The 25,558-nt window shown below is 44.8% G+C and overlaps 1 protein-coding gene across 9 annotated transcripts in view; it reads right to left on the bottom strand.

Moving 5' to 3' along the window:
• The window catches only part of ATP11C (ATPase phospholipid transporting 11C (ATP11C blood group)), a 100,585-nt gene that overhangs the window by 58,334 nt on the left and 16,693 nt on the right, over positions 1-25,558 (bottom strand). For 4 of the 9 annotated variants that reach the window (XR_013981475.1, XM_080990054.1, XM_080990055.1 and 1 more), the window contains exons 1-3: positions 15,095-15,274; positions 7,500-7,619; positions 2,455-2,544 (exon numbers count right to left, since the gene is read on the bottom strand). Coding sequence is in view for 8 of the 9 variants with exons in the window: in XM_080990054.1 (XP_080846180.1) it covers positions 2,455-2,544; positions 7,500-7,619; positions 15,095-15,157 (273 nt within the window). In the remaining variant the exon portion in view is untranslated. Of the gene's footprint in view, positions 1-2,454; positions 2,545-7,499; positions 7,620-15,094; positions 15,275-20,196; positions 20,218-25,558 lie in introns of those variants that run through there. The other 5 variants (XM_080990053.1, XM_080990058.1, XM_080990057.1 and 2 more) reach the window with 3 other exon arrangements.

The raw sequence follows: 25,558 nt of genomic DNA, 5'->3' as shown, positions 1-25,558 counted from the left end.
CAAATAGAATAATGTGACGTCTGAATGCATCCTTTTCCATTATATGTCCTGCCATGTGAATCCAAGTGTGTATTATTATTATTATTATTAGTAGTAGTAGTAGTAGTAGTAAAGAACTCATTTCTTCGAAGCCAACACTCTTCAGTTTTGATTCTCCAGATGTTGTCGGGCTGCAAACAGCATCCTACCTGTTCAAACTGGCTGAGAGTGACAGGAATCTTATCCCAGAAACATCTGGGGACCCAAGGCTGATTGAGCTCTTCAGAGCCTTCTGCTACAGATAGGCAGTTGATATCAAGTATGTGCTAAGCTTGCACTGTAAATGGAGGTTTGTCACACACATGCACATTTGCTCAAGAGCTCAGCTCATGCTCCAGGAAGTCTGTTCACTAGAACAGCTATTCCAGTGGTCCAAGCTACTCGGCACTCGGAATGGTAAGAATATAAGGAGAGCCCGCTGGATCAGGTCGGTGGCCCATCTAGTCCAGCATCCTGTTCTCTCAGAGGCCAACCAGGTGCCCCTGGGAAACCTGCAAGCAGGACCTGAGTACAAGAGCCCTCTCCCCTCTTGTGGCTTCCAGAAAATGATATTCAGAGACATTTATGCTTCTGACCGTGGAGACAGAGCATAGCCACTGTGGCCAGAAGCCATTGACAGATGCAACTATGTTTGAATTATGAGGGTTAGCTATGTTATTACAACAAACAGACACTTTAAAAAAATGTTGCAGCACCCTTAAAGACTAAGGCTGCTAGTTACACAACCTTACCTGGGAATAAGCCTCGTTAAAGAAAGCAAACATGTGTAAGACCGCACCGTAATGGATTTATTATGGCATGTGAAAAAGCCTCTTGTGGAAGAATGAACACACACATTGGTGGGTAGGTGGATTTGACAGGTTCCATGCCTTTAACTGCCAGGCTCTACTAATGCCTGGCACAGGACCAATGCTTTTGTAATGTGATGCCAAACATTTGAATATAACATTAATTTCTTTCCTATGGTAATGCCTAACTGGGGTGGGCAAGGGGAGGTTTGGTACAAACAGGTAGCCATGAGATTTTTCACGGGGGTGTTCTGCTTCAGAAGATACTCAGCTGGGTTTTTTTTATCAAAGTGTGATAATTCACACACACCTCTCCATGGCCAAGTTTTCAAGTAACTTTTACTCAGAGTAGACCCGCTGATATTGACCATGATGGGTCAACTCTGGGCAAAAATCAGCTGTATGCAATTCACTGAAACATGGGGATATTTCTTCCAAAACTGCACAGCACTGGAACTGAGAGAGAAAACCGCATCCGTCCCTAGTGGCGCTATTTTGATTTGTTTCAAGTTAAATATAGCCTTTGTTCCAACCTGTTCCAAGTTAAAGCCCCACGCGCACTGGGGAGATTCCTGTTGAATTTGTTGCTCCTGGCAAGCTGAACCACACCGCCCAAGGAAGTGGAAGTGGCAGCCAGTTAGCCTGGTGCATAAGCAAGGTTATACATTTCACAACCAGCCCCGACTGCTCAGAATAGGATTCTACAGTTATCTGGAAGATGGGGCGATGCCATCTTAGCATTGCCATGTAAATTAGCTGGAGCTACTTCCTCAGAGATCATTAATGCCTCTGCCCCTGACACAAGGATGAGATGCAAATTGGCAAAGTACTCTGTCTTCAAAGCAGGCAAGATGCAATCGTCAGGAAACGCAAGCAGCAGCAGTGGCGAATTCAACGCACTCCATTTAGCAAAGTCTGAGGAAGGTTCAGGCTTATGAGGAATGAGCCAAGATGCTCTCCATCTACAATAGTGAGTGCTTTTAATATACGTCAGCAGATATGCTGCGCAAGATCAGTGGCCAATGCTGGAGGTCAAGAGCCCTTTTTTTAAAAAAACGCTGAAACACTGAAAACCCATCCGACATCAACAGAAGCTGAACCCACTCCCCTACTTTCCTTCCCTGAAACGGTAGGTCTGCAGAATGATTTTATTTTTTTAAAGAGTCTCCTGATTCAGCTGTAGCCTCTTTAATCAGAAAGCAGAAGTGAAAAGGACACAGCCCACATCTGTGGTTGCTATTCGCCTACCCACCAAGAAATGCACACTCAGAAATTTACTTCTGCATTTGTGTAGCATCTACACAACGTAACAGGGAGGTGTTTGGGGGCCTCATCACAAGCTGTTGTGTGTGCAGGAGGGAGGGGATGACGCCTCTTTGACCATTGAAGATAAGCTGCTATATAATGTAGTGTCTCTAGGTTGGAGCAAATGACACCATTGTTGTCGTGTTCTGTAAACACAAACCCACTAACTTATGCCTTGAAAATAAGAGTCTTTATTTTAGCAGGATGGCATTGAAACATTTCAATGACTGGTACTTAAACACACACACACACACACACACACACACACACACACCAGCGACATTCTCCCTCACCTTCATTGCTTTTTCTAAAGCAGCCTTACCTGTACAAGGAAAATGATAAGGAAGTAAAAGTTGGCAATTCTTCGGAACTGTTCAAAGAGATTCTTTGGAAGAAAATTCCAGACAGTGTACTGTGGGGCAAAAAAGCAAAAGAGGCAGGTATGAACCAAGACTCCGATCAGAAATGGCCTCTTCTGAACACGGTTGGCCTGAGACATTTCGGCACCTGAAGCTAACCAGAAAATGGCACGCACGCACGCACACACACAAACCACCCCCACCAGGGAAAAAGTGAGGGTCAAGGAACTACATGAGGAACAATGGGAGAATAAAGATCTACACTGGGAACGAGGATGGAAGGAGACCTGCAGGGCCTCCTATTTGCCAAGAGGCTGCTGTGGAGATGGTATTGGAGTGGCTGTGGGCGATGCAATCCTCAGAGGCTGGATCTGCTGCCCCTCTGGATTCGGCTGCCTGAGGCAGTTGCCTCACCTTCCCTCATGGGTGGAGTGGGCCAGCCCTGCCCCTGAAGACCGCACCAAAATTGGGGTACCTATCATCTGTTCAATATGTCTGTCTGTCTGTCTGTCTGTCTGTCTGTCTATCTATCTATCTATCTATCTATCTATCTATCTATCTATCTCTGTCTATAAATATAAAATGGGTGGCTTTTAAAGGGGCAAACAATTATAATGGGCACGCATGCACACACATCCACACACCCCTTTGGTGTCATTTCCAATGGAAAGAAATAAGCATCTTGCTCCGTGAAGAGCTTGCTTTGCTACCCACTCAGAAACGTTGGTTTTCCTCCTTTCATTTCTATGAGTTGTGTCCCGTGGGTCTTATGCCAGCGTCTGCAAAAGGTTCGGCGCATAACCCCACTCAAAAATTCTAGTGCCAGAAACAAGAGATGCGAAGGTTTAAAGGGGGCGGCATTTTCCCTGTCTCTCCCGCACACACAAGCCAGCTTGAAATAAGGTGAGGTGGAGAAGGCAGCCTTGAGGGCCAGCTACTGCCTCTGCATTGCTGAAGAAGCACCAGGACTTAAATATCAGAAAGTGCTTCCAAATGTAATGGCAAAATGCACCACGTCTTCAGTCGCTTGGTTCGAAACGAAAGGCTGCCAAACATATTGCTCTGGCAAGGTATGCATTTGATACAACCTCTTGGCTCCTCCTCTGCCTCAACAATACCAAGACAGTGGGAAGGGACCTGGCTTACAGAAGCCCAACCCGTTCGGGTCTTCTCAAGCTACTGATCACAATAGTATAGCCTTCAGAAATGTTGTGGCCTCCTTCACAGTGCAGTGAGAGCCAGAGTGGCGCAGCAGTTAAGAGTGTTAGGCCAGGACCTGGGAGACCAGGGTTCAAATCCCGACTCGACCATGAAGCTCCCTGGGTCCCTAGAGCCAGTCACTGCCTCTCAGCCGTGGCTTCCTCACAGGGTGGTTGTGGGAATTAACAGAGGAGGGGGTTTGCCACTTTTGAGTTCTGGGGTGTGTGAGGAAGTTGGGATATATGTGCAATATGTGAACAAATGAACTAATGGACTAACCCATGCTGTGGCTGGTTTTAAATCGGCCATAAGAGAAATTCAAAAAGCTTCCTAGGCCAGCCACATCCAGCTGCAGTAGAGACCTGGCAGCAAAAGTAATCCTTGCTACGGCTGGTTATTTTGTGTGTTGTGTTTCTTTGGTTTAATGTGGCCCTTTCGTGGAAGGGGGTTACTGTTTTCTTTTCTTTTTGTTCTTGTTTTTATTCTGTAGTTTGTGTTTTTATCTTGGTCCCTCGTACCTATGGGACCGCCTCTCCTGGTATGTCCTGCGGAGGACCTTAAGGTCCACAGATAACAACACTTTGGAGGTCCCAAGCCACAAGATGGTTAGATTGGTCTCAACTAGGGCCAGAGCCTTTTCAGTACTGGCCCTGACTTGGTGGAACGCTCTGTCACATGAGACTAGGGCCCTGCGGGACGTGACATCTTTCCGCAGGGCTGCAAGACAGAGCTGTTCCGCCTGGCCTTTGGTTTGGACTCAGTCTGACCCTTATGTTTCCCTCCCCTTATGGTTTTGATTTATGGGCTACTACTAAAATGAGGCTGCATTTTAAATTGTATTTTAACCCGTATTTTAATTAACTGGGTTTTTTGTTTGTTTTTTGATTCCTATTATGTTTTATTGTAATTTTATTGGTGTTAGCTGCCCTGAGCCCAGTTCTGGTCGGGGAGGGCGGGGTATAAATAAAATAATAATAATAATAATAATAATAATAATAATAATAATAATAATAATAATTTTTGTGAACTCCCCTGAGATGGATGGATGAAGGGTGGTATACAGATTTAATAAATAGCAACAACTCCTCTCTTGTGCTACTGCAGAGCTTTCCAAACTTTTCCTGTTGGTGACACACTTTTTAGACATGCATATTTCACGACATAGTAATTCAGTTTTACTAGCAAAATGGAGGTTAAATTAACCCCTTTCCAGCCCCAGGAGGAGTGTGGGGAGCATTCGTGCGACACACCTACACACTGTAGCCGACACGCTAATGTGTCATGACACACAGTTTGGAAAGCTCTGCACTACTGCCTGGAACTGCAAGGGCTAGAACCCAGAACCGATAGCTCCATGATCCGCCAGCCCATAAAGCGAGACAGTAGGGCAGCAGGTTGCAGCTTCTCCCTTGTAAACAGATTCCAAGGGCTGGAATGACTGTGTCCATCGAGAGTAGCCGCTGACTCTCCTCTTGCTAGCCTGGGGTACTGCCTTGGCAAGGACAACCTTTCCTACGTTGGTCCAGCTCCAGGGTCTACTGCACAGCCCAGACTTTCACCACTCAAAGGACAAGCTTCTGAATTGATCCAGCAAGCACCAAGAGCTCCACACCCACAAGAAAGCCCCCCCAAAATCAGGCTCGTCCACTAAATGGCAAGTGGGGGAAGCTGAGTTTGCACTGAGTCATTTTGCGAGGCCACGTGAAAAGTGCAGGTGGATGCTTTGCAGAGCAGAGAAAGCGGTATGGGAACCCGACCTTTTCCCGGCACACAAAAGGTACATGGAACATACAGCAGTTGATGCACAGAATCTGCTGAATGTCAACCACTAGCGGAGGTTGTCACGATGTTTTACGCAACTCCCCTTTTGCCCGCTGATAGCAGCCACCTGCTTTCCCGGCTTGGAAAAACTGTTGCCTTTTGTTCCACCTTCCGAGCTACACACAATGAGAGCAAGACTTCCCTGTCAATGCAACAGTAAATATATTAAAAGATTCAAGAGGTGCAGCTTGCGCTGTGCCTTGCCTGGCTTGCATTAGCTCTTTTTAAAAAACAAAAATAAAAAAATTGAAGCTCGGGTGCAATTTATACATTTTGTACTTTCATTCTGCTTTGCAAATATTGCTGCACAGAAGAAACGGAAATTTGTGCACAATAAAAAAATATTTAGGGTTGTCGACCCTAATATTTTATCCAAGCTCTCCTTGTATAATTCACAATCATTTTGTATTTTCTAATTATCTGGAAATTTCACCAGCTTCAGCGCTTCAAAATGGTTCTATATATGACTCCCTGTAACGGCACGCACAGATGGCGGGTGCTTGGAGGAACTGTGGCTGAGAAAATGAGGAGGTTGGATCAGCAAAAATCCCAAAGGGTGAAGAAGAAGCAAGAAAGAAAAAACCAAGGGGACAAAATAACAATAACAGCAACAGCAACAACAACACAACAGTTCAATGAGGACTGACCATGCTCAGTGTCTATTGGGGCGGGGCGGGGGGGGAGCCAGAAAACTCTGTGTGTGTGTCTGTGTGTAAGAGAGCGAAGTGCAATAGCTCAAGGACTCCCCCTCTCTCCATATGAGCCTACCCAGACCCTGCTACCCATCATCTGAGGCCCTTCTTTATGTGCCACCTCCTCCAGGAGAGGTTTGGAGGGTGACAACTCAAGAAGGGCCTTTTCTGTGGTGGCTCCTTGTGCGCAGAAGGCTTTCCCCATGGAGGCTTGTCTGGAGCCTTCATTACATATCTTTAGGCACAAGGCAAAAACGTTCCTCTTCAACCAGGTGTTGAGCTGATTAACTTTCTATGGCTTTTTGAATGTATTTGTGGGAGCGGGGTTATTGGGGGTTTTGTTGTTGTTGTTGTTGTTCCATTATGTATTTTGAATTATCATTTTGTATTTTTGTCTTGCAAACCATCCTTGGATCTTTGGATGAAGAGCAGCATACAAATTTATCAAATAACAATAATAACCAGATGGGATGTCTTGGAAGAAGATACGGTTGGCTAGCTGGAACACCGGACAATACCCTCTGTGCCATTTTATTGCAGTTCCCACTCGTAAATGTAATAAAGCCATTAGCTGGGCTACTTGTGCCAGACGGAAGAAGCTACAAAAGAGGAACTACGGGTCTTTTGTGTTTCATGCAGTTCTAAAACTGGAACACCTTGCAGGATTGGGAAAGAGTTCCTTCATGCATAGGTTTTATTCTTAGCTGTAACAAACAGAGCTGCAAAATAGCAGCAGAATAAGTGCACCAGACTGATAAAGGGTCTCACAGACTGCCTTTTTGCAAGAGATTTCTTGTTATGCCTGGAGGACCTTGTGGATGAGCTGGATCACTAACAAAGTGTAGGCTTTAAACAAAAGACACCCCGCCCCCCCCCCCCGAACAAAAACCAGGCACAGCTTGCGAGTGATCTTCATAACTCATTATCAAGTCATAAGGTTAATGACAGTCAGAGTGATTCCCAAGTTCAAAACAAGTCTGGGGGGAAAGTAACAGAACACAAAATTGCTTTTGCTGATGGCACACTCTGGAGTAGAACTGTAACCTGAATATGATCTAAGTACCGCAGGTTATGAGCAGAGTCTCTAAACCTGCTCCACTCTTCCATGATGCTCGCTGGGTGACCTGCGGCCGGCCACGTCCCTTCTGCCTAAAATACTCCGCAGGGTTGTTGTGAAGCTAAAAACAGGTCGGGTGGGCCGGTGCAGCAATTAAAGCATGGTTATTATGGTGCTCACATGAATTGTCAAGAGCTCGCATGCCATTCCCGCAACAGCATTCATGCGGCAAACGTACCTTGGAAGAGACTATTTGGTTAGAGCAGAACTTCTGCGGAATGTAAGCCTCTGGCGTAGGAAGCGGATGGTGGCCAACAAGGACAGTTCGTGTCCCAACACGTTTCTCTTCCCCGACAAGCTGCAAATAGAAGAGGAAGAGGATTAAGTCACAATAGCCTATGGGCTCATTAACACCATGGAGCTTCCATGTTCCCAAGGGCCTGTGGCATTCACTGGATGCCAGGGGCCCCTCCATGCACACAATTCATTTGTGCATTTGGGGAGCCGCTCCTAATGTTAGTCAGTGAGGAAATCTCTTGGGAAATTACACAGATGTGCAGAGAACGTGTGTCCCACAAAAAGAAATTACCATTCCAAACGTACAGAACAACCCTATTCAGAGCTTGCAGTACACAATGTACATATGCTGCTGTTTTCCTAAAGTTATATCCCAGCTACCTATTTCATTCATTTAAAACATTATATCCTGCCACAAGGCAGATAACAGTATAAAACAAGTAATTAGCATAGAATAAAAATAATAAAAAACCACATTTGTGTATAGCGATGCGGCAGCAGCAACAACAAAAACATTAAGAGCAACAGTGGAAGCAAAGCAGCAATTAGTAACTTGGAAAGCTTTGGGGCAAAACTGAAAGCCAGCGTTTTGATGCTATCTTAACATGGGAGCAAACAAATATCCCTGGGAGTTCCATATTAGACCACTCAATGGTCCCTTCCTTCTGAAGGCACCAAGAAGTGGAGGAACAACACAGTGCAGGTCTTCCAACAGGAAAACAAATTGAATCCTAAGGGAGAATCTTCTGCAAATGAGGATTTCCAGCATGCTCCAGGGAGTCCTGGAGTTCTTCCAACCTTATCAGAGGTTCTCCAATGAGAAGACCACAAGAAACCAACATACCCCTTTACGGGCGGCTAATCTCCCGCAGCAGAATGCAGCTGCACTAGGTACATCCCACAGAACTCATGCTGAAGAGAGCAAGGCCCCCAAACACATCCCACCAGGCACATCAACTCCCAAGGGCGGAGGAGTCTTTGGCCCCTTCAATATCGGATGGCAAAGAAGAGGCTGGTGCCAAGCGACTGGATCCTCCTGAGCGCAAGAGAGGAAGCAGTGCCATGCTGGGCTCCATGCGTGGCCTCCTCCCAACGATGTGATGTCGCCAAGTATATGACGTATGGCACACATCGCACACATGACACAACTCAACACACACCAGGCCCCCTCAATCTTAGGCGCAAGACGGAACCTCTGCCTCCCACAATCTCCTGCAACAGGCATATTTGGGGGCAGGCAAGCTCGTGGTGGGTGAAAGTTCCTTTTTTTAAAGTTAAGAATAGAATAGGATAGGATAGGATAGGATTAGAATAGAATAGAATACAATAGAATACAATAGAATAGAATAGAAAATATTCCACCTAAAATGAAAAATAAAAGACAAACCCGGTAACATCATACCGGATCCAATTCACAGTCCATTCCATCCAATCTACCTTCTCCAACAATGGGAAAACAAAGAAGGATGTAGAAGACCACGCAAGAACTTTTAGAAAAGTAGGTCACGGCAAAAAAAGCACATACAACACAATCAACTGATGTGAGATTGGATAATACTCCAGAGCATTTTATATGCCGAGCTCTGATAGTCACACACCCAACATTTTCTTCGTTCCTTCCAGTATGGAAAAACCTTGCTCATAACCAAGTAGTAAGGAGAGGATTTTCCTCCTATTGCAGGGGAGGACGACAGTTTAAAAATAGCATTAATGCAACTGGAGGTACATATCTATCATTGACCGGAGCTTTGTACTGGAAATTCCCAGGAGCATCCAGTGTCGGATCGGAGAGTTTCTGTACAGAGACCTTGACATAAAAAATGATCCAGGACCATGAGGCTTCTAGAGCAAATTCACATTTCTGTTTCCTTCCTCCCAAACTCTCTTTTGGGAGTGCACGCAGGGGGAAGATGGAAATAAAATGGAAAATCCTTCCAAACCTAACTATTCCCTGGCCTCGACGCAGCCATAAGCCTGGCAGTACATTTACCATTCAAAACATCTTCAGGGGTGCACTGAACAGCAAAGAAGAACTGCAACCCTGGTCTTCAATTCAGTGTGGAAGTCTGCTTGTCAAGCCCATGAACAAATCTTTGCCAGGAGCTGAATAAATGCCAAATTATATGTTGCATGCAGATGTGCGTGCTTGGGGTGTGCACAGCCTCTGAATTACAGTGGTACCTCTGGTTACGTACTTAATTCGTTCCGGAGGTCCGTTCCTAACCTGAAACAGTTCTTAACCTGAAGCACCACTTTAGCTAATGGGGCCTCCCGCTAACGCCGGAGCACGATTTCTGTTCTCATCCTGAAGCGAAGTTCTTAACGCAAGGTAATATTTCTGGGTTAGCGGAGTCTGTAACCTGAAGCGTCTGTAACCTGAAGCGTATGTAACCCGAGGTACCACTGTACACAGTGAATCAGGGCAATACTTTCCCCTCCACCACTGTATTCCTTAGGGATACATGATCTTTTTTCATCATTCATGGTCAAAGAGATCTCTCTCAGAGAGAGAGAGAGAGAGAGAGAGAGAGAGAGAGAGAGAGAGAGAGAACAGGCTGTGATTCCTAAAAATCCAGGGATGGGGGGGGGGGTGTCCTGGAGAAGCCTGCCCCCAGACATCTACCCTTTGGGTAATAGGCTCTTTCCTGGAGGGAGTGATACTTTGCTGCCCATCTGTCCTGAGGATCCATGCTCTCTTACCACTCCATGGACCTGTGATTGCTGCCCTCAACAAAACTGGGGAAAGGCCTGTCCTTGCAGCAGACCCACAGAAGATACTGTATTTTTCCATCTATAAGCCGTCCCCATGTATAAGACGCCCCCTGTTTTTGGGGACCCCGATTTAAGAAAATGGAGGAGATGTATCCGCATATAAGACGCCCCCAAATTTTTGACATTGTTTTTTAGGAAAAACACCTAGTCTTATACATGGATAAATACGGTAGTTCCAAAATCTGGCAGGCTTCATCCTCTCATAAGGGGAGAACTGCATCCAGTTCTGGCAGAAAGCAGAAAGGTTACACGTTTTCCCTTTGCTTTGTTTTTTAAAATCAAACTTTAAAAATGTCCTGTGCACACACACACACACACACAGAGAGAGACACACACACCCCTGGATGTTTCAAGCTTAATCCATTCTGGCTGTTAGGCCTATGTAAAAATTTGGGGTGGGATGCTGGCACAACTTCTGTGGGGAAAAAAGGAGGAGGAGGAGGAGGAGGAGGAGGAGGAGGAGGAGGAGGAGGAGGAGAAGAAGAAGAAGAAGTTGTTATGAAGTTATAGCAGGCTTTTTTTTTAAAGATTCTCCATTATACTGAATATGGTGGAAGAATGAGCTCAATTTTTAACAGATCTAGTTTGGCCCTGAATGACAAGTCAAATTGGAAGGACACAGAGTGACTCTGAAACACATGGGGATGATCCCCAAAGCTATGAGATGCAAGTCAAATCTTGCGGGCAGTACACTCCCCTACTATGTACTCCGAAAGCCAGTATTTATGGATTATTATTTTTTAAAGTTCAGCCTTTATTTGGAGTCCAAAGCTTTTATTTGGAGTGGAGGGCTGACCAGGGACTGACCCTTTCCCCAAAGTAATCCAACCCCAGGGGTTTACAAGACTGAAAAGAATTTGGGAGCCCAGAGGGCAGGGAGAGACCCGCTTAAGGGGATAAAGCCCCACATGTCCCCCAGCCTTTGCCCCAAGAGAGCAGCATCGAATGAAAGAGGATTGAGCCACAATTACAGATTTGTTAACAATTCTACCAAATATCGAATAGCTTGTATGGCTCAAATACACGCCTATACCTGAAGTATACCTTAATTATTACAATTATTACTATCTTCAGACAAATATGGGCTGTCTGAACAGGCTATATAGTACTTATAACTGGGACGTGTCACTGTGTCTGGCTTAGACACAGCACAATAACTCGAGTCACTCCACAACGTCGCAGGGTGTGGCCTCTTTGGGCACATCCATGATTGTACCACTGAATCATAGAGCTGTAGACCCCCTGCAATGCAGGAGTCTCAACTAAATCAAAGATGGCGGATGGCCATCCAACCTCTGCTTAAGGCTGATGCGAGTTGCAGTTCAAAACATCTGGAGGGCACCAGCTTGGCAGAGGCTGCTTTCATGGCTCTCTCCTTCCAAACTAGACTTATTCTGGACAAAGTCATTCCAGTTCAAATCTTGTCTATGGCCTGAACTCATCTGAAATGAGCAAGAGGCCAGTGTTACCAACCTCGTTTGCCAGGTTATTTTACGCATTACAAGAAATAGCATACGTCAAGTTCACTGAAACACACTGCAGTGCCCCGGAGTACAATTCCAGTACTTCAAGTCAAAAGCAGCTAATTGGATATTTTTTGAGAAATCTCATAATTCACCCGGACAACCAGTTGTTCTGAAGAAAGAGGATTTGGAAGGATCAAAGTGGTGGTCATTCTGTTGAGCCAACTGTTCCCTGTGCAAATAGTTAAATAGCTTTCCCAACAGGTTTCACAATACATTTAGGTACATTTCAAGGCAAACAACATTTCCCAGAAAAAACCCACACCTGTTTCATTGTTCATACTTTATAGGCAACGCACCTTAAAGCAGAACTGCCCATATCTGCTAGCTTAAAATCCTGAAGCTGTGAGAGATAAAGAATTTGCCAGGTTCAAGGAGATACTATTAGTATATAAACCCCTTAAAAACTTGGGACCAGTTTACCTACGAGATCGCCCTACCCCACACGTCCCCACTTGACCACTTCGGTCAACGCAGAGGGCACGATTCAACCAGCATTAAGCATTTTTAAGGGTCCCTCCTGACGTCACTTTTTATTGCTAGTTCATGATCATTTATGGTAATGATGATATTGGGGCAGTTATAAGTGATCCTTTCAATACCGTTTGCACCTGCAAAATTTTCCAGGTTTATTTCCTATCAATGTATGCTCCATAGCTGATATTCTGCAACTTTTCATGCTGTACGTGTTCCAGGAGTTTTCCTTGCTACTGTTTTTCTGTTATAGTGCAAGTGTGCTCCTCCAGACAATTGAGGTAACATTGGAATATTACAGAACTAATAAAGCCACATGACACAAAAGCCACCAGGAAAACTAGTGGACTATAGCACTAATTTGATTCCAGAAATAATCCATTTGCAGCCCTTTTAACGTGGAAAATCCCAGGAGAAAACATGAAAAATGTGGGGTGGGATGCTGGCATACAGTTCCCTCCTGTTTTCATGAGGAAATCATAGGGGGAAAAGAGCACACATGTGCGGAAAGGTCATTGCTGTGCCACAATACTGGTGAAAATGAAATTTAGCACAGCATGCCAGTGTATTTGTCAAAAAGCCAAAATTCCACAGCACACCAGGTACTTAAGTACAAAAGCAACATTGTTAGAAAACAGGACAACTGGGGAAACTAGTGCAACATTTGCCACATCTGAACGCACCCAAAATCCTCTAGAATACACTAGCACAAAAATGCCTCCCACTGATCTTTGTGGAAGAGTTGAAGTTTGTGTTGAAGCATCTCCTCTTTAAAGCAACCATGAAGATGACACACACTGTCAGAAAAGTAATGCCTATTATAGTAAAGTAAAGAGGCAAGTAAATTCTCTACTTCGGCTGATACCCTGATTAGTGACCATGCTGGCTTGACCATGCATCAGTCTGAAAGAAGTTGAGGGTGCCAGGTCAAAAAGGCTGGAGTAGACACAGGGCCGTTTTACCCATAGGTGCTAGGGGTGCAGGACACCCGAGTGCCTGGCTCTCAGAGGCGCCAGGCTGAGAGTCTGGGGCCTGAAAGTTGAGCCCGGGGAAGAGCCCGCCTGTCAGTTGGAGCACCATGGCAGGCTCTCTGCACCACCAGTTCGGGTGGCGAGCGAGATGCTAAGGCGGACGGCCAACTCTGCCCTCCAGCGCGCCTGGGGCTGGGCAACCGGGGGGGTGGTGCACCGGGTGGATCTTTGCACCCCAGTGCCGCATATGCTTAAGACAGCCTTGAGTAGACAGCATTTTGCATGCATACCTGCCCCCTATGAGCAAGTACCATAACCTGGCATTCGGCAGCTTTCTACATCCCCTAAATTCTAGTGCAAAAACATCTTTCTAAGCCCAGTTCCAACCAACAAGAAAGGCTTCACTGAATGCAACAGTTTGCAATAATGAGAGCAGGAACTGTAATCTTGACCTTCATTCTACACCCACACAAGAAAAAGCATCAGAGGAACAAGTAAAATGAACAGGAAGCTGAATATTTAAAGATCTGTAAAACACACAGGTCACTCACGCAAAGGCTTCCCTCCTCTGAGTTAAAAGGGTCCGATTTTCATAGAAACAGGCACTCCGCCAAAAAGCTCTCAAGAAGGAAAACAAAAGACTCCAGAGCAGGTGTCTCTGTTTTGTTTTGTTTTTTAAACTAATCAAAGGGAGGAAGATCATATTTACAACAGTGAGCTCTTACCTTGAAAACAACTGATCTGGCTTTTTGACCTGATGTTTTTTAAGCCACGTGAAAGAATTTGACAAGAAACTTGCATCACCTAAAAACTCAAGGAGCTAGTATGTGTAGACCCATGGAAAGCTGTAGTTTCCCCCAACCACTAGGCCATGTTACCTGGGCTAGCTTCCATTTATTATTTTTTTAACCACCTGAAACTCATCCCCAGCTTTGCTAAAAGAAAAAACCTCTGCTATGTTTCTACTTACTTGTGTTCTTTACCTCGCAAGGAATATGCCTAAATGCCATCAGCCTGGAGACAGATCTAGGTATCTGCTTGATTTTATATTTTCAGAATTTTTTTTTTTTGGGGGGGGGGGTCCAGCCACTCCTTCCTTACTTGCCCCACCAGTCCTGGGTGCAAACCAAGACTGGGATGGTAACCCAGGAGAGCCTAATCCTGTGTCCCAAAACTTCCATGGTCCAGAAGCACATTCAATAAAGTAAGAAACTGCTGTGGGCACCAAAAAGAAAGAAAAAAGAAAAACCACCACACATCTCACAAAAGAAAACCTGAGAATATTCGGGATTACAACTCATGCCACCCCCAAAACCACGGCAAAACACTTACATATGTCCTTAAACCAATAAATCACATACCAAAAAGAAAAGGGAAAGGCAGACATCCCAGACATCCTACCAACCCAAACAGCTCAATATTTAAAATTTTAAAAACTGGGACAGAAAGGGGTGTTAGGATTATAACCTTAGTCTTGCTATCTGCAACCAGACAGGTGATAATATAAACCTGCCCTAAAGGGTCATTGCAAACCTCACAACTAGAAAATCCACAGATAGCAATTTGAAGACTTGAAAACACAAGTATTATTATTTACAGTTTGTAACTCACCTTATGCCTTTGGCCTAGAGAGGTGGGATCTAAATAACAACTCCCCCCCCCCCTCACATACCAAAACACACATAGAGGGAGAGACAAAAAACAGGACTTGCATAGGTCGCATTTGTAGGGAGCAGGCAGATTATCACCCCTCCCCATGGCTTTCAGATGCCAGCTTCAAGGTCAACACGACTTACCGGTACATGAATATGCTTAGACCAGTTGGGCTGCGCATGAGAGGCTGCTGTTTTCTGCTCCATGTAGAGGATCTTGAATTTGGGGGACAGGGGTGAGCGGAGGAGAGGATCCTCTCCCCAGGATAAAGGGTCCTCAAAATCCCATTTGGCATTGAGAAGTGTTGCCACAGCAACCGCCCAGTCTGGGGACCAACTGCCATGGAATTCAAGGACGGGTGCTTAGGGAAAGTAAAGACGGAGGTTGTGCCCCAGTATCTAGTGACCGGGATGGGGTTAGGGAGAGATGGTGCCAATGGACCAGCAGGCAAAAACCCTACCCTGCTCTTCCACACGGAGAAAATATTTTCTGCTGTTAGAAAAAGCAGAGCAATCAGCAGGGAATTTCACCAAGCCACCTCAACCCCAAAGCAGGCTCTAGAGATAAACATTAGAATCACCTGCTGCCATATTTATACATCAAACTTGTATATTTTTTTAGGGGTGGATGGGAGAAATGGCAGGAGTTGTTTGAGAAGTTGGCAGCACAGCTTTTGAACTCGGTCATTACCCTCCACCAGGCCATGCAGAAGAAGGGGGTATATTCTGAAGAAAACCCACAAAATTGAATTACATTTTTATCTTGCTCACCTCATTTTGTCCTCACAACAGCCGCAAGTGGTAGATTAGGTTGAGATATTGCGACTGGTCACTGAGTGAGCTCTGCAGTGGAGGCAGAATTTGAACCCATGTTTCTCAGGAACTACTCTAACCCTCCCGGAAACTACACAACACAGGGACAATTGTGTGGAAGCAACAGGTGGGGAGCTTGATGTTCACCTAGACACATGCAATCTGGGCCCCTGCATTTTTAAATCTGTGCTTTTAATTCTGGGCACCCAGTGTGTTTTGGTTTTGCTACATCTACATTGCTTTTGTTTTCATGTCTCACTTCTTTGTATTTAAATTGCTTTCATCCCCAATGTATTCTAAAATGCCCAGAGGAAACTATTCATTCATTAGCTGCATTTCTGTTACTGCCCTTCATCCAATATCCTACTGTATTCACGGGGAGCATTCACAAGACACATGTACACACTGCAGCCAACACACTAACGTGTTGCAACACACAGGACTCAGCTAAACAGCTGCAAATATAATGTTTAAATTGTGTTTTAAGTGCATTATACAAATATTTTCACAGCATTTTTTATGTGGGTCCAGATCCCACCACAGTTTGGAAAGCTCTGTATTAAAACAACAATAAATAATGTCATGGGAAAGCACTCAAGTAAAATGGATAAATAAATACAAGAAAAAGGATTGTGGAGGAAGTCTGATTGAGAAGTCTGCCCCTCTTTCATCCTTGATGTGCTAAGCAAAGTTATTGAAGGGTAAAGTCAACACCTTCTCTCTCAAGGAGCAAAAGTAGTTCAGTAGCAGAGAACATGTTTTGAAAGCAGAAGAATGCAGGGAATCTCCAGTCAAAGGATCTCACGTACCAGGCAATAGGAAAAACCCTTCTATGAACAGAAAGAGCTGTGGCCTGTCAGAGAATGTTTCTCAAGCTTGAGTCCCCAGCTGTTGCTGGACTACAACTCCCACCACCCCTGACCACTGGTCCTGCTAGCTAGGGATGATGGGAGTTGCAGTCCAACAGCAGCTGAGGACCCAAGTACAGCAGTACCTCAGGTTAAGTACTTAATTTGTTCTGGAGGTCCATTCTTAACCTGAAACTGTGCTTAACCCGAGGTACCACTTTAGCTAATGGGGCCTCCCGCTGCTGCTGCGCCGCCGGAGCACGATTTCTGTTCTCATCCTGAAGCAAAGTTCTTAACCCGAGGCACTATTTCTGGGTTACCAGAGTCTGTAACCTGAAGCGTCTGTAACCTGAAGCGTATGTAACCCGAGGTATCACTGTATGAGTAACAATGGTAGACAATACAGAGATAGACAGACAGATAGTCTGACCTGGTATAAGCCAGCTTCCTATGGACTCTGCATAAGCCTGGAGAGCTGTCCACAACTTCACTTTGAATTCAGTGCCAAGCTTAAAGCAGGTTCTAGAGTGTGTTAGCAAGGCTAATGCTGTTTTCAAATAAATGAAGCTGTTTTCAAATAAAAGCAAATGTATACAATTTCACTGGCTTGGCATATACCTTGAATAACTGACTTTCTGTTCCAGAGAACTGAGACATGCAATGACTCATTCGTAATGCTGGGATTCCTTCCTGAAAAGTTCAATCAGTGCAACATTGCCCCTATTATTATGTATTCAGGCTGCATTTATTGAATTTTAGCCTGCTACCCAACTGTTAAAGGCCTAAGAGCCATACCAGGTAAAAGAGTGGTGTCTGCAGCCGTTGCCTTGCCAGATCTGATAAGACACTGCAATACAGTGGTACCTCGGGTTAAGAACTTAATTCGTTCTGGAGGTCCGTTCTTGACCTGAAACTGTGCTTAACCTGACGTACCACTTTAGCTAATGGGCCTCCCGCTGCCGCCACGCCACTGGAGCACGATTTCTGTTCTCATCCTGAAGCAAAGTTCTTAATCCAAGGTACTATTTCTGGGTTAGCGGAGTTTGTAACCTGAAGCGTATGTAACCCGAGGTACCACTGTACTGGTCACAGAAATCTGTAACTTTTTTTTTAAGCACAGCAATTTTAAAGGTACTAGTCCGGCTCTAAAATGGAAATGGAAAATGAGCAAAATCCCATAACTTAACATGATTGATTTTAAAACAAAATAGAAGAAAGCAACAAATGCTAAAACCCAGAGCCATTCAATTAAGCATTGGAAGATTCAGGGCAGACGACAGTAAGGACATCCACACAAGAGCGCAGTTAAACTATGGATTTTGTTATTACAAGATGTACTGGTGGCCCCTAGACTAGATGATTTTAATAGACAGCAACAAACTCGTAACCACAATGGCTATGTTATAACAACACTGTCAGAGGCAGTGAGCCTCTGGATCTCAACTTTTTGGAATCATAACTTGGGAGAGCACTGTAACACCTGGTTGCCCACTTTGGGAACCCAAGCTAGACAAGATGGCCCTTTAACCTGATCCAGTATTTCTCATACACTCTTAAAACATAGGTAAAGGTAAAGGGACCCCTGACCATTAGGTCCAGTCGTGACCGACTCTGGGGTTGCAGAGCTCATCTCGCTTTACTAGCCGAGGGAGCCGGTGTACAGCTTCCGGGTCATGTGGCCGGCATGACTAAGCCGCTTCTGGCGAATCAGAGCAGCACACGGAAATGCCGTTTACCTTCCCGCTGGAGCGGTACCTATTTATCTACTTGCACTTTGACGTGCTTTCGAACTGCTAGGTTGACAGGAGCAGGGACCGAGCAACGGGAGCTCACCCCGTCGCAGGGATTCAAACAGCTGACCTTCTGATTGGCAATTCCTAGGCTCTGTGTTTTAACCCACAGTGCCACCCGCGTCCCTAAAACATACTATGCTGTATTTTAAACACTAAACACGTAGCAGTAAATCTTCTCAGCTTTGGACGCCAATTTTACAGTGTTTGAATTGCCACTTTTTAATGCTTCATTGACTATGCAAAAGCCTTTGACTGTGTCGACCACAGCAAACTATGGCAAGTTCTTAAAGAAATGGGAGTGCCTGATCACCTCATCTGTCTCCTGAGAAATCTCTATGTGGGACAAGAAGCTACAGTTAGAACTGGATATGGAACAACTGACTGGTTCAAAATTGGGAAAGGAGTACGACAAGGCTGTATATTGTCTCCCTGGTTATTTAACTTATATGCAGAATTCATCATGCGAAAGGCTGGGCTGGATGAATCCCTAGCCGGAATTAAGATTGCTGGAAGAAATATCAACAACCTCAGATATGCAGATGACACAACCTTGATGGCAGAAAGTGAGGAGGAATTAAAGAACCTTTTATTGAGGGTGAAAGAGGAGAGCGCAAAATATGGTCTGAAGCTCAACATCAAAAAAAACGAAGATCATGGCCACTGGTCCCATCACCTCCTGGCAAATAGAAGGAGAAGAAATGGAGGCAGTGAGAGATTTTACTTTCTTGGGCTCCATGATCACTGCAGATGGTGACAGCAGCCACGAAATTAAGAGACGCCTGCTTCTTGGGAAGAAAGCAATGACCAACCTAGACAGCATCTTAAAAAGTAGAGACATCACCTTGCCAACAAAGGTCCGTATAGTAAAAGCTATGGTTTTCCCAGTAGTGATGTATGGAAGTGAGAGCTGGATCATAAAGAAGGCTGATCGCCGAAGAACTGATGCTTTTGAATTATGGTGCTGGAGGAGACTCTTGAGAGTCCCATGGACTGCAAGAAGATCAAACCTATCCATTCTGAAGGAAATCAGCCCTGAGTGCTCACTGGAAGGAGAAATCGTGAAGCTGAGGCTCCAATACTTTGGCCACCTCATGAGAAGAGAAGACTCCCTGGAACAGACCCTGATGTTGGGAAAGATGGAGGGCACAAGGAGAAGGGGACGACAGAGGACAAGATGGTTGGATAGTGTCTTCGAAGCTACAAACATGAGTCTGACCAAACTGCGGGAGGCAGTGGAAGACAGGAGTGCCTGGCGTGCTCTGGTCCATGGGGTCACGAAGAGTCGGACACGACTAAACGACTAAACAACAACAACAAAATGCTTTTTAAAAAAAAGAATGCACACACACACACAAAATCTCTCCATGCATATACATGGTCCTAAGAAGAAACGACATTTAATACAATTACCTAAGCAGTCAACTCCTAACCATGCCTAATTAAACTCAACGAGGCTAACACCCAGGTAAGTGATGTCAGGATTGTGGCCTTATTCAGGATCAGCTCTGATACATCAGTCAGTCAAACATCACTGCAAACCAGTCAACACACTAATCTAGCGTGTTTTAGTAAATCCCGTTACCTAAGTCAAACTCTGGCTTCTGCTAACTGGCATTCATTTTTTACCTTCCCCCTTGCTTCCATTCGCCTTTCCAGAAACGTCTGCATTTTAAAAACAACATATTGTTCTCTGCTGCATACTTTCCAGAGCAAACGCTGTAATTCTGAAACACTAGTTAATTTACAAATGCAATGGCTAAGCAGAAAAGCCAGTGAATACATTTGGGCTTACCGCCATAGACCACACCTTCAACCAAGTTTCTGGGGTGAAGCAGAATTCCATTTCAAGACAACAAAATGAACCAACAATCTTCTATGCAGAGGTGGTACTCCATAAAAATAAATACTTTAAGGAACTAAAATGCTGTGTGGTTTGTTGTTTTTAAAAAAGCAGACAGAAAGCAGGAAAAAGCAGGCACAAAGTTGAGCAAAGATCAAATTACATTGGACTGGAAAGGCATTCTGTTTAAAAAAGCACCTTCCAAAAGGGAGGGGAGGGGCTTGTGACCTCAACAGTTTGACTTCTGTAGCAAGCCTAGTTGACCTTAAGGCTGCAACCTTCTGTACACTCAACCAACCACAAAGGAGCAAGCCCGGGAGGTCTCAGTGGGACAAACTCACAAGTAAACATGCAAACGATCAGGCTGCCCGGGCTGTCATTCTTAAAACACTCCCTGCAAAAGTCTGCTGCAGGAAAAAATAAACCGAGAGACATGCAGTACCTTGCAAGAGGCAGTCTTGCCATCTTGTACACAAACCCCTATCAGAACTATGCAAGATGCAAATACAGTATTTATATGATCTCACCATGCCAGGGGCCCCCTTTTAACCCCTGTGTGGCTGTCAGAAATACCTGCAGAAGGCTGTGAAGCTGCAGGCAAGTTATTTTAGCATTCTTCAGACTCTTATTATTAACAGAAACCTGCTCTACAGGTTTTGTTCTGATGGGCTTTTCTGGGTGGATGAAATGGTCTCTGCCACGGGCATCTAATTTGTACTGGTGTTTTTTTTTATTTAAAAAAATGCTGTTTGTTTGTTTTTTGCTATTTGTATTATACACCGCCTTGAGACGCTTGCATACAAGGTGATTCATTAATACATAATAATTATATGGTATATAAATATTCATTTTTAAAAGTCAGTTGTAAAAATGCTGCAATAATAATAATAATAATAATAATAATAATAATAATTTATTAAATTTCTATATAAAAACAGTGTAAAACCGCAAAAGCTCACAACATAGCAACAAACAAAAATAATACCCTCACAGAAGGCCATAGATTGTTTAATTAGTCAGAAGCCTGGGAGAAGAGGATTTTTTTTGCATGTCGCCTAAAGACAGGTAACAAAGGTGCCAGGTGAGGCTCCCTGGTGAGAGCATCCCGCAAGCAGGAGCCACCCAAGAAAAGGCCTGATCTCGTGTTGCCACCCTCCTGACCTCTCATGAAGGGGCATGTGAAGAAGGGCCCCGTATGGTCAGTTCATATGGGGAGAGGCGACCCTTGAGGTATTGCGGTCCTGAGCCATTTAAGGCTTTGTAAGTCAAAACTAGTGCTGTGAATTAGGCCTGAAAACTAATTGCCACCCAGTGCAGTTGGACCAAGACCGGTGTAATATGATCAAATCGCCTTGTCCCAGTGAGGAACCTGGCTGCCTAATTCTGCACCAGCTGGTGTCTTCGAACCATCTTCAGAGGCAGCCTCACATATAACACATTGCAGTTATTCAACCTGGAGGTTACTGGAGCACAAACAACCAAAGTTAGGCTTTCTCTGACCAGACAGGGACATGGCTGATCCACCAGCCGAAGCTGATGGAAGGCTGTCTGAGGCCACCTGAATCTCAAGTGATGGATCCAGGAGAACGCCCAGGCTGCATAACCGCTCCTTCAGAGCAAATGTAATCCCATCAAGAGCAGGCAACCTCCCACCCATCCAGTCTAGGGAACCAACCATTCACAGTGCCTCAATCCTATCTGGATTGAGCTTCAGTTTGTTGGCTCTCCCTCAGTCTATTGCTGAGGCAAAACAACGGTCCAGCACTTCCACTGCCTTACCTGCAGGTATAACATCATCTCTCTGGGAAAGCCTGGATAACGGACAATACAAAGATTTAGAAGACAAAGGATAGTCATTAACATCCTGTGTTTCCTATGCACCTCTCTTAATTCCTGCAGGTGGTGGTAAGCCACAGGGCAGGTGATACTGTGCTAGTTATTAGCACCGTTTTCCAATTTATTTATTTTTTAATGCTGATGGAAAACTCTGCATATTACATGTGCATGATGAACACATGCAAAACCCACACACTTGAAAATACACCTGCAATGACTGGGATATTTGCAGGGCGCTTTCAATATGCCTTTATCGTGGGTAAATTCTTAAGCAATCTGATACAAGTCAAGTGCAGTACAAAGGTTTTTTGCACAATTACCATAAATAAGCAAAGTTTCCCTTGTTAAATATGTATCCAGAATGCACTGGGAGCATGCCAGTTCTTGCAGGGGTGTATGTGCATGAATGCAGGCATGTGCATGAATGAAGAGTTGCCTTTCAGTATTAATACTCTGTCCTGAGCCAGGCTTGCAAATGGTTGCTAGCCTTGGCTGCCTCCAGCTTTATGAAAGCAGGGGTTCACCACCACTACCCCAACCCATTTATACCAGAAGTAAAAAAGCACTGCAAGCCAATACATGTCCGCTCAAAATAAAGTCCAACTGAGTTCAGTGGGAGCAGCCTTTCAGGTGTAGCAGGGCAGTGTGGCACACACGCACACACAGAGAGAGAAGTATGGCAGACTGGTTGCTAAAAATGTTTCGTTGGCTAGCAAGCGCTGCGCACTTGCAAAGACACTCTAATCCCTGTGATGTTTGTTGTAGCTGCCATTGAATAAATGCTTCCCGGTATTCGGATGCTGGAGCTGCTGAAGATATACAGCTCTCGTTACTGAACTCTGCTTATAAAAGAAGCCAAAAAATAAACCATGATATCCTCTTCCTGTGCTATATTAGCAGCTGCGCATTGTCCAGCCAGCTATAATGACCTTTCAGTCTCATGCATTTGTGAACTGGAGCCTGGGATAAAGATATTGGCAGTAACTTGAGCATAGGTGTGAAATGCCTGCAGAATTCAACTCATGGCAGCCTCTTTCCTGGGTCTAGTGAAATGAAGGCAGGGAGGGAAAGTTCTGTGGTCCTCCGGATGTTACTGGACTCCTAACTCCCAACAGGGGTGAGGGGTGCTGCTTTTATTTTATTTTATTAATTTAAAAAATTGGTATACACTTGTGTCATTTTTTAAAAAAAAAAAATCAAAGCAGCTTACAACAATACAAACAAAACCTTGCCAAAAAAAAAGTTTAAAAAGTTAAAAGCAGGTAAAAATAGTTTAGCAACGACCGCAGGACCACAGGTTACCTGAGCTAGCAAAGGACGATGCTAGATCTCCTTGCTATTAAACAGCTTCATCTCATTCCTGCAGCTCAAGCGGCTGAAAAATGCATAGGCCCATCGGGATTTTTCTTTTTCTGTTCAGCTGGCAACCCTAAAATACTAACAAATGCTTCTCCAAGGAGATGTTGACCACTCCCGGTCTATCATTTTAGAACTGTCCTTGACACAATTGGTTTGTGTATTCCTTGACCGACCACACTTCTCTCTATTTGTACTAACTTCCTTGGGAATCGCCTTGCATTATAGAAATAAATGTTTCCCAAATCTCTGGTACCTGCCCACCCCACCAAATTGAAACATATAATTCATTCTTAACGCCAGAAGAGGTCTTGATCAGATGCCTAGGACTGGAGAACAAACCAATGGACAAGAAGCCTATTGATACCTACTACTCATGATGGTTGCATAATACTCTCCAGTGTCAGAGGCAATCTGCCACTAAATCAGAGTTGCTGTGACAGAGTTACTGTGACTTTGCTTGAGGGCTTTCTGCATTATTGTGACCATTAGCAGAGACCATACCCAGAAAACAAAATTGACTGGCCGGCCAAACCAGGTGAGGGGGACCTGATGGGTCCCTTAGTGAGTTAGGGACTCTCCCTGTGTGTGAAGACGGGCTCCAGAATATTAAACGGATGGGACTAATAGTGGGTCCAACGGTCAAGGTTTCTGCTAATGATGTGGAGGGAGGTGAGGGGCAGATGTGGCTTGTCAATCTGGGAAGGTAGCCCATCCTAAATCCACTACCTTGTGGGACATCTTCAAAAGAAGGAAAGGCTAAGGAGTAAACCTTACACAAATCCAGAGTGGAATCCCTAAGTCAGTTGGATGGTGTCTTGTATGCCTCCTTCTGGCAAGTCCTGCAGCCAAGTTGATGCCAAATGTCTTGCTCTTCTTTTCTTTGGACCACATCAGCGAGGCCGAGAAGAGGGTCTTGTCCTGGGCAGGCCAGGACCTCCATGCACACTGCCCAGGCTTGTGCCCCAGGGAAGTCACTTTGGTGCTGCTAATGCAGCAGTTTGGCTTGACCCTGGAGGCAAACTCCACTGTCTCTCAACAGATGGATGCCAGAGATCTAGCAGAGTTCCCCTTCCCCCTTTTAGAGTGTGTTCAGCTCAAAGGAGCCCACTTTCTGTGTTCCTTGAATGAGTGGCTTGCAAATACAAGCCATCCTTCTCTACACCAGGAGAACATGTTAGCAGAGCAACCTTAACTGTATCTACTCAGAAATAAATCCTACTAAGTTCTATAGTGTTTTCTCCTATCTAAGAGGAGGTGGGATTGCAGCCAAAGAAACCTAAGAACAGAAGAAGAACCCTGGTGGGTCAGGGCAAGGGGTCCCATTCAGTCCAGCATCCTGTTCTCACAGTGGTCAGCCAGATGCAATGAGGACAGAATGCAAACAGGCAGTAGAATCGGACCTCAGTGGAGGCTGACTGAGAGCAAGGAAGGTCTAAAAGGTAAAAGTAAAGGACCACTGGATGGTTAAGTCCAGTCAAAGGCGACTATGGGGTTGCGCCGCTCATCTCAATTTCAGGCCAAGGGAGCCGATGTTTGTCCACCAACAGCTTTCTGGGGCATGTGGCCAGCATGACTAACCGCTACTGGCACACGAAGGACCGTGACGAGTGCCAGAGGGCATGGAAACGCCGTTTACCTTCCCGCCACAGTGGTACCTATTTATCTACTTGCACTGGCATGCTTTCGAACTGCTAGGTTGGTAGGAGCTGGGACAGAGCAACAGGAGATCACCCCGCCGTGGGGATTCGAACCCCCAATCAGCAAGTCCAAGAGGCTCAGTGGTTTAGACCACAGCAGTAGTGGACAAATTGTATTTATACAGAGCAATCTCTGGGCAACCTACAATCAGTTTAAACCAAAACCAAACATACACATTGTTAAAAACAATGGCTATAAAGAACTAACAATAAATTAACCACCAGCCAGCACAAAACTTATCAGCAAAAACCATCAGTGTAAAACAATTAGCAAATCAGCAGCAATAGCAAACATCAAGATACAATAAAGAAAAAGGAAATGAGCAACATTTACAGTTGTTTTTTATTTATTTAGACAAAACTGTGGAATGTTTTTAATCACTCAGTTCTGCTGATAAATAATAACTGGTTTTGATAAGGAA

Source organism: Podarcis pityusensis (assembly GCF_964106645.2).
Source record: "Podarcis pityusensis genome assembly, chromosome: Z".
NCBI classification, from domain to species: domain Eukaryota; kingdom Metazoa; phylum Chordata; class Lepidosauria; order Squamata; family Lacertidae; genus Podarcis; species Podarcis pityusensis.
This window is presented reverse-complemented; position numbering and strand designations above follow the sequence as displayed.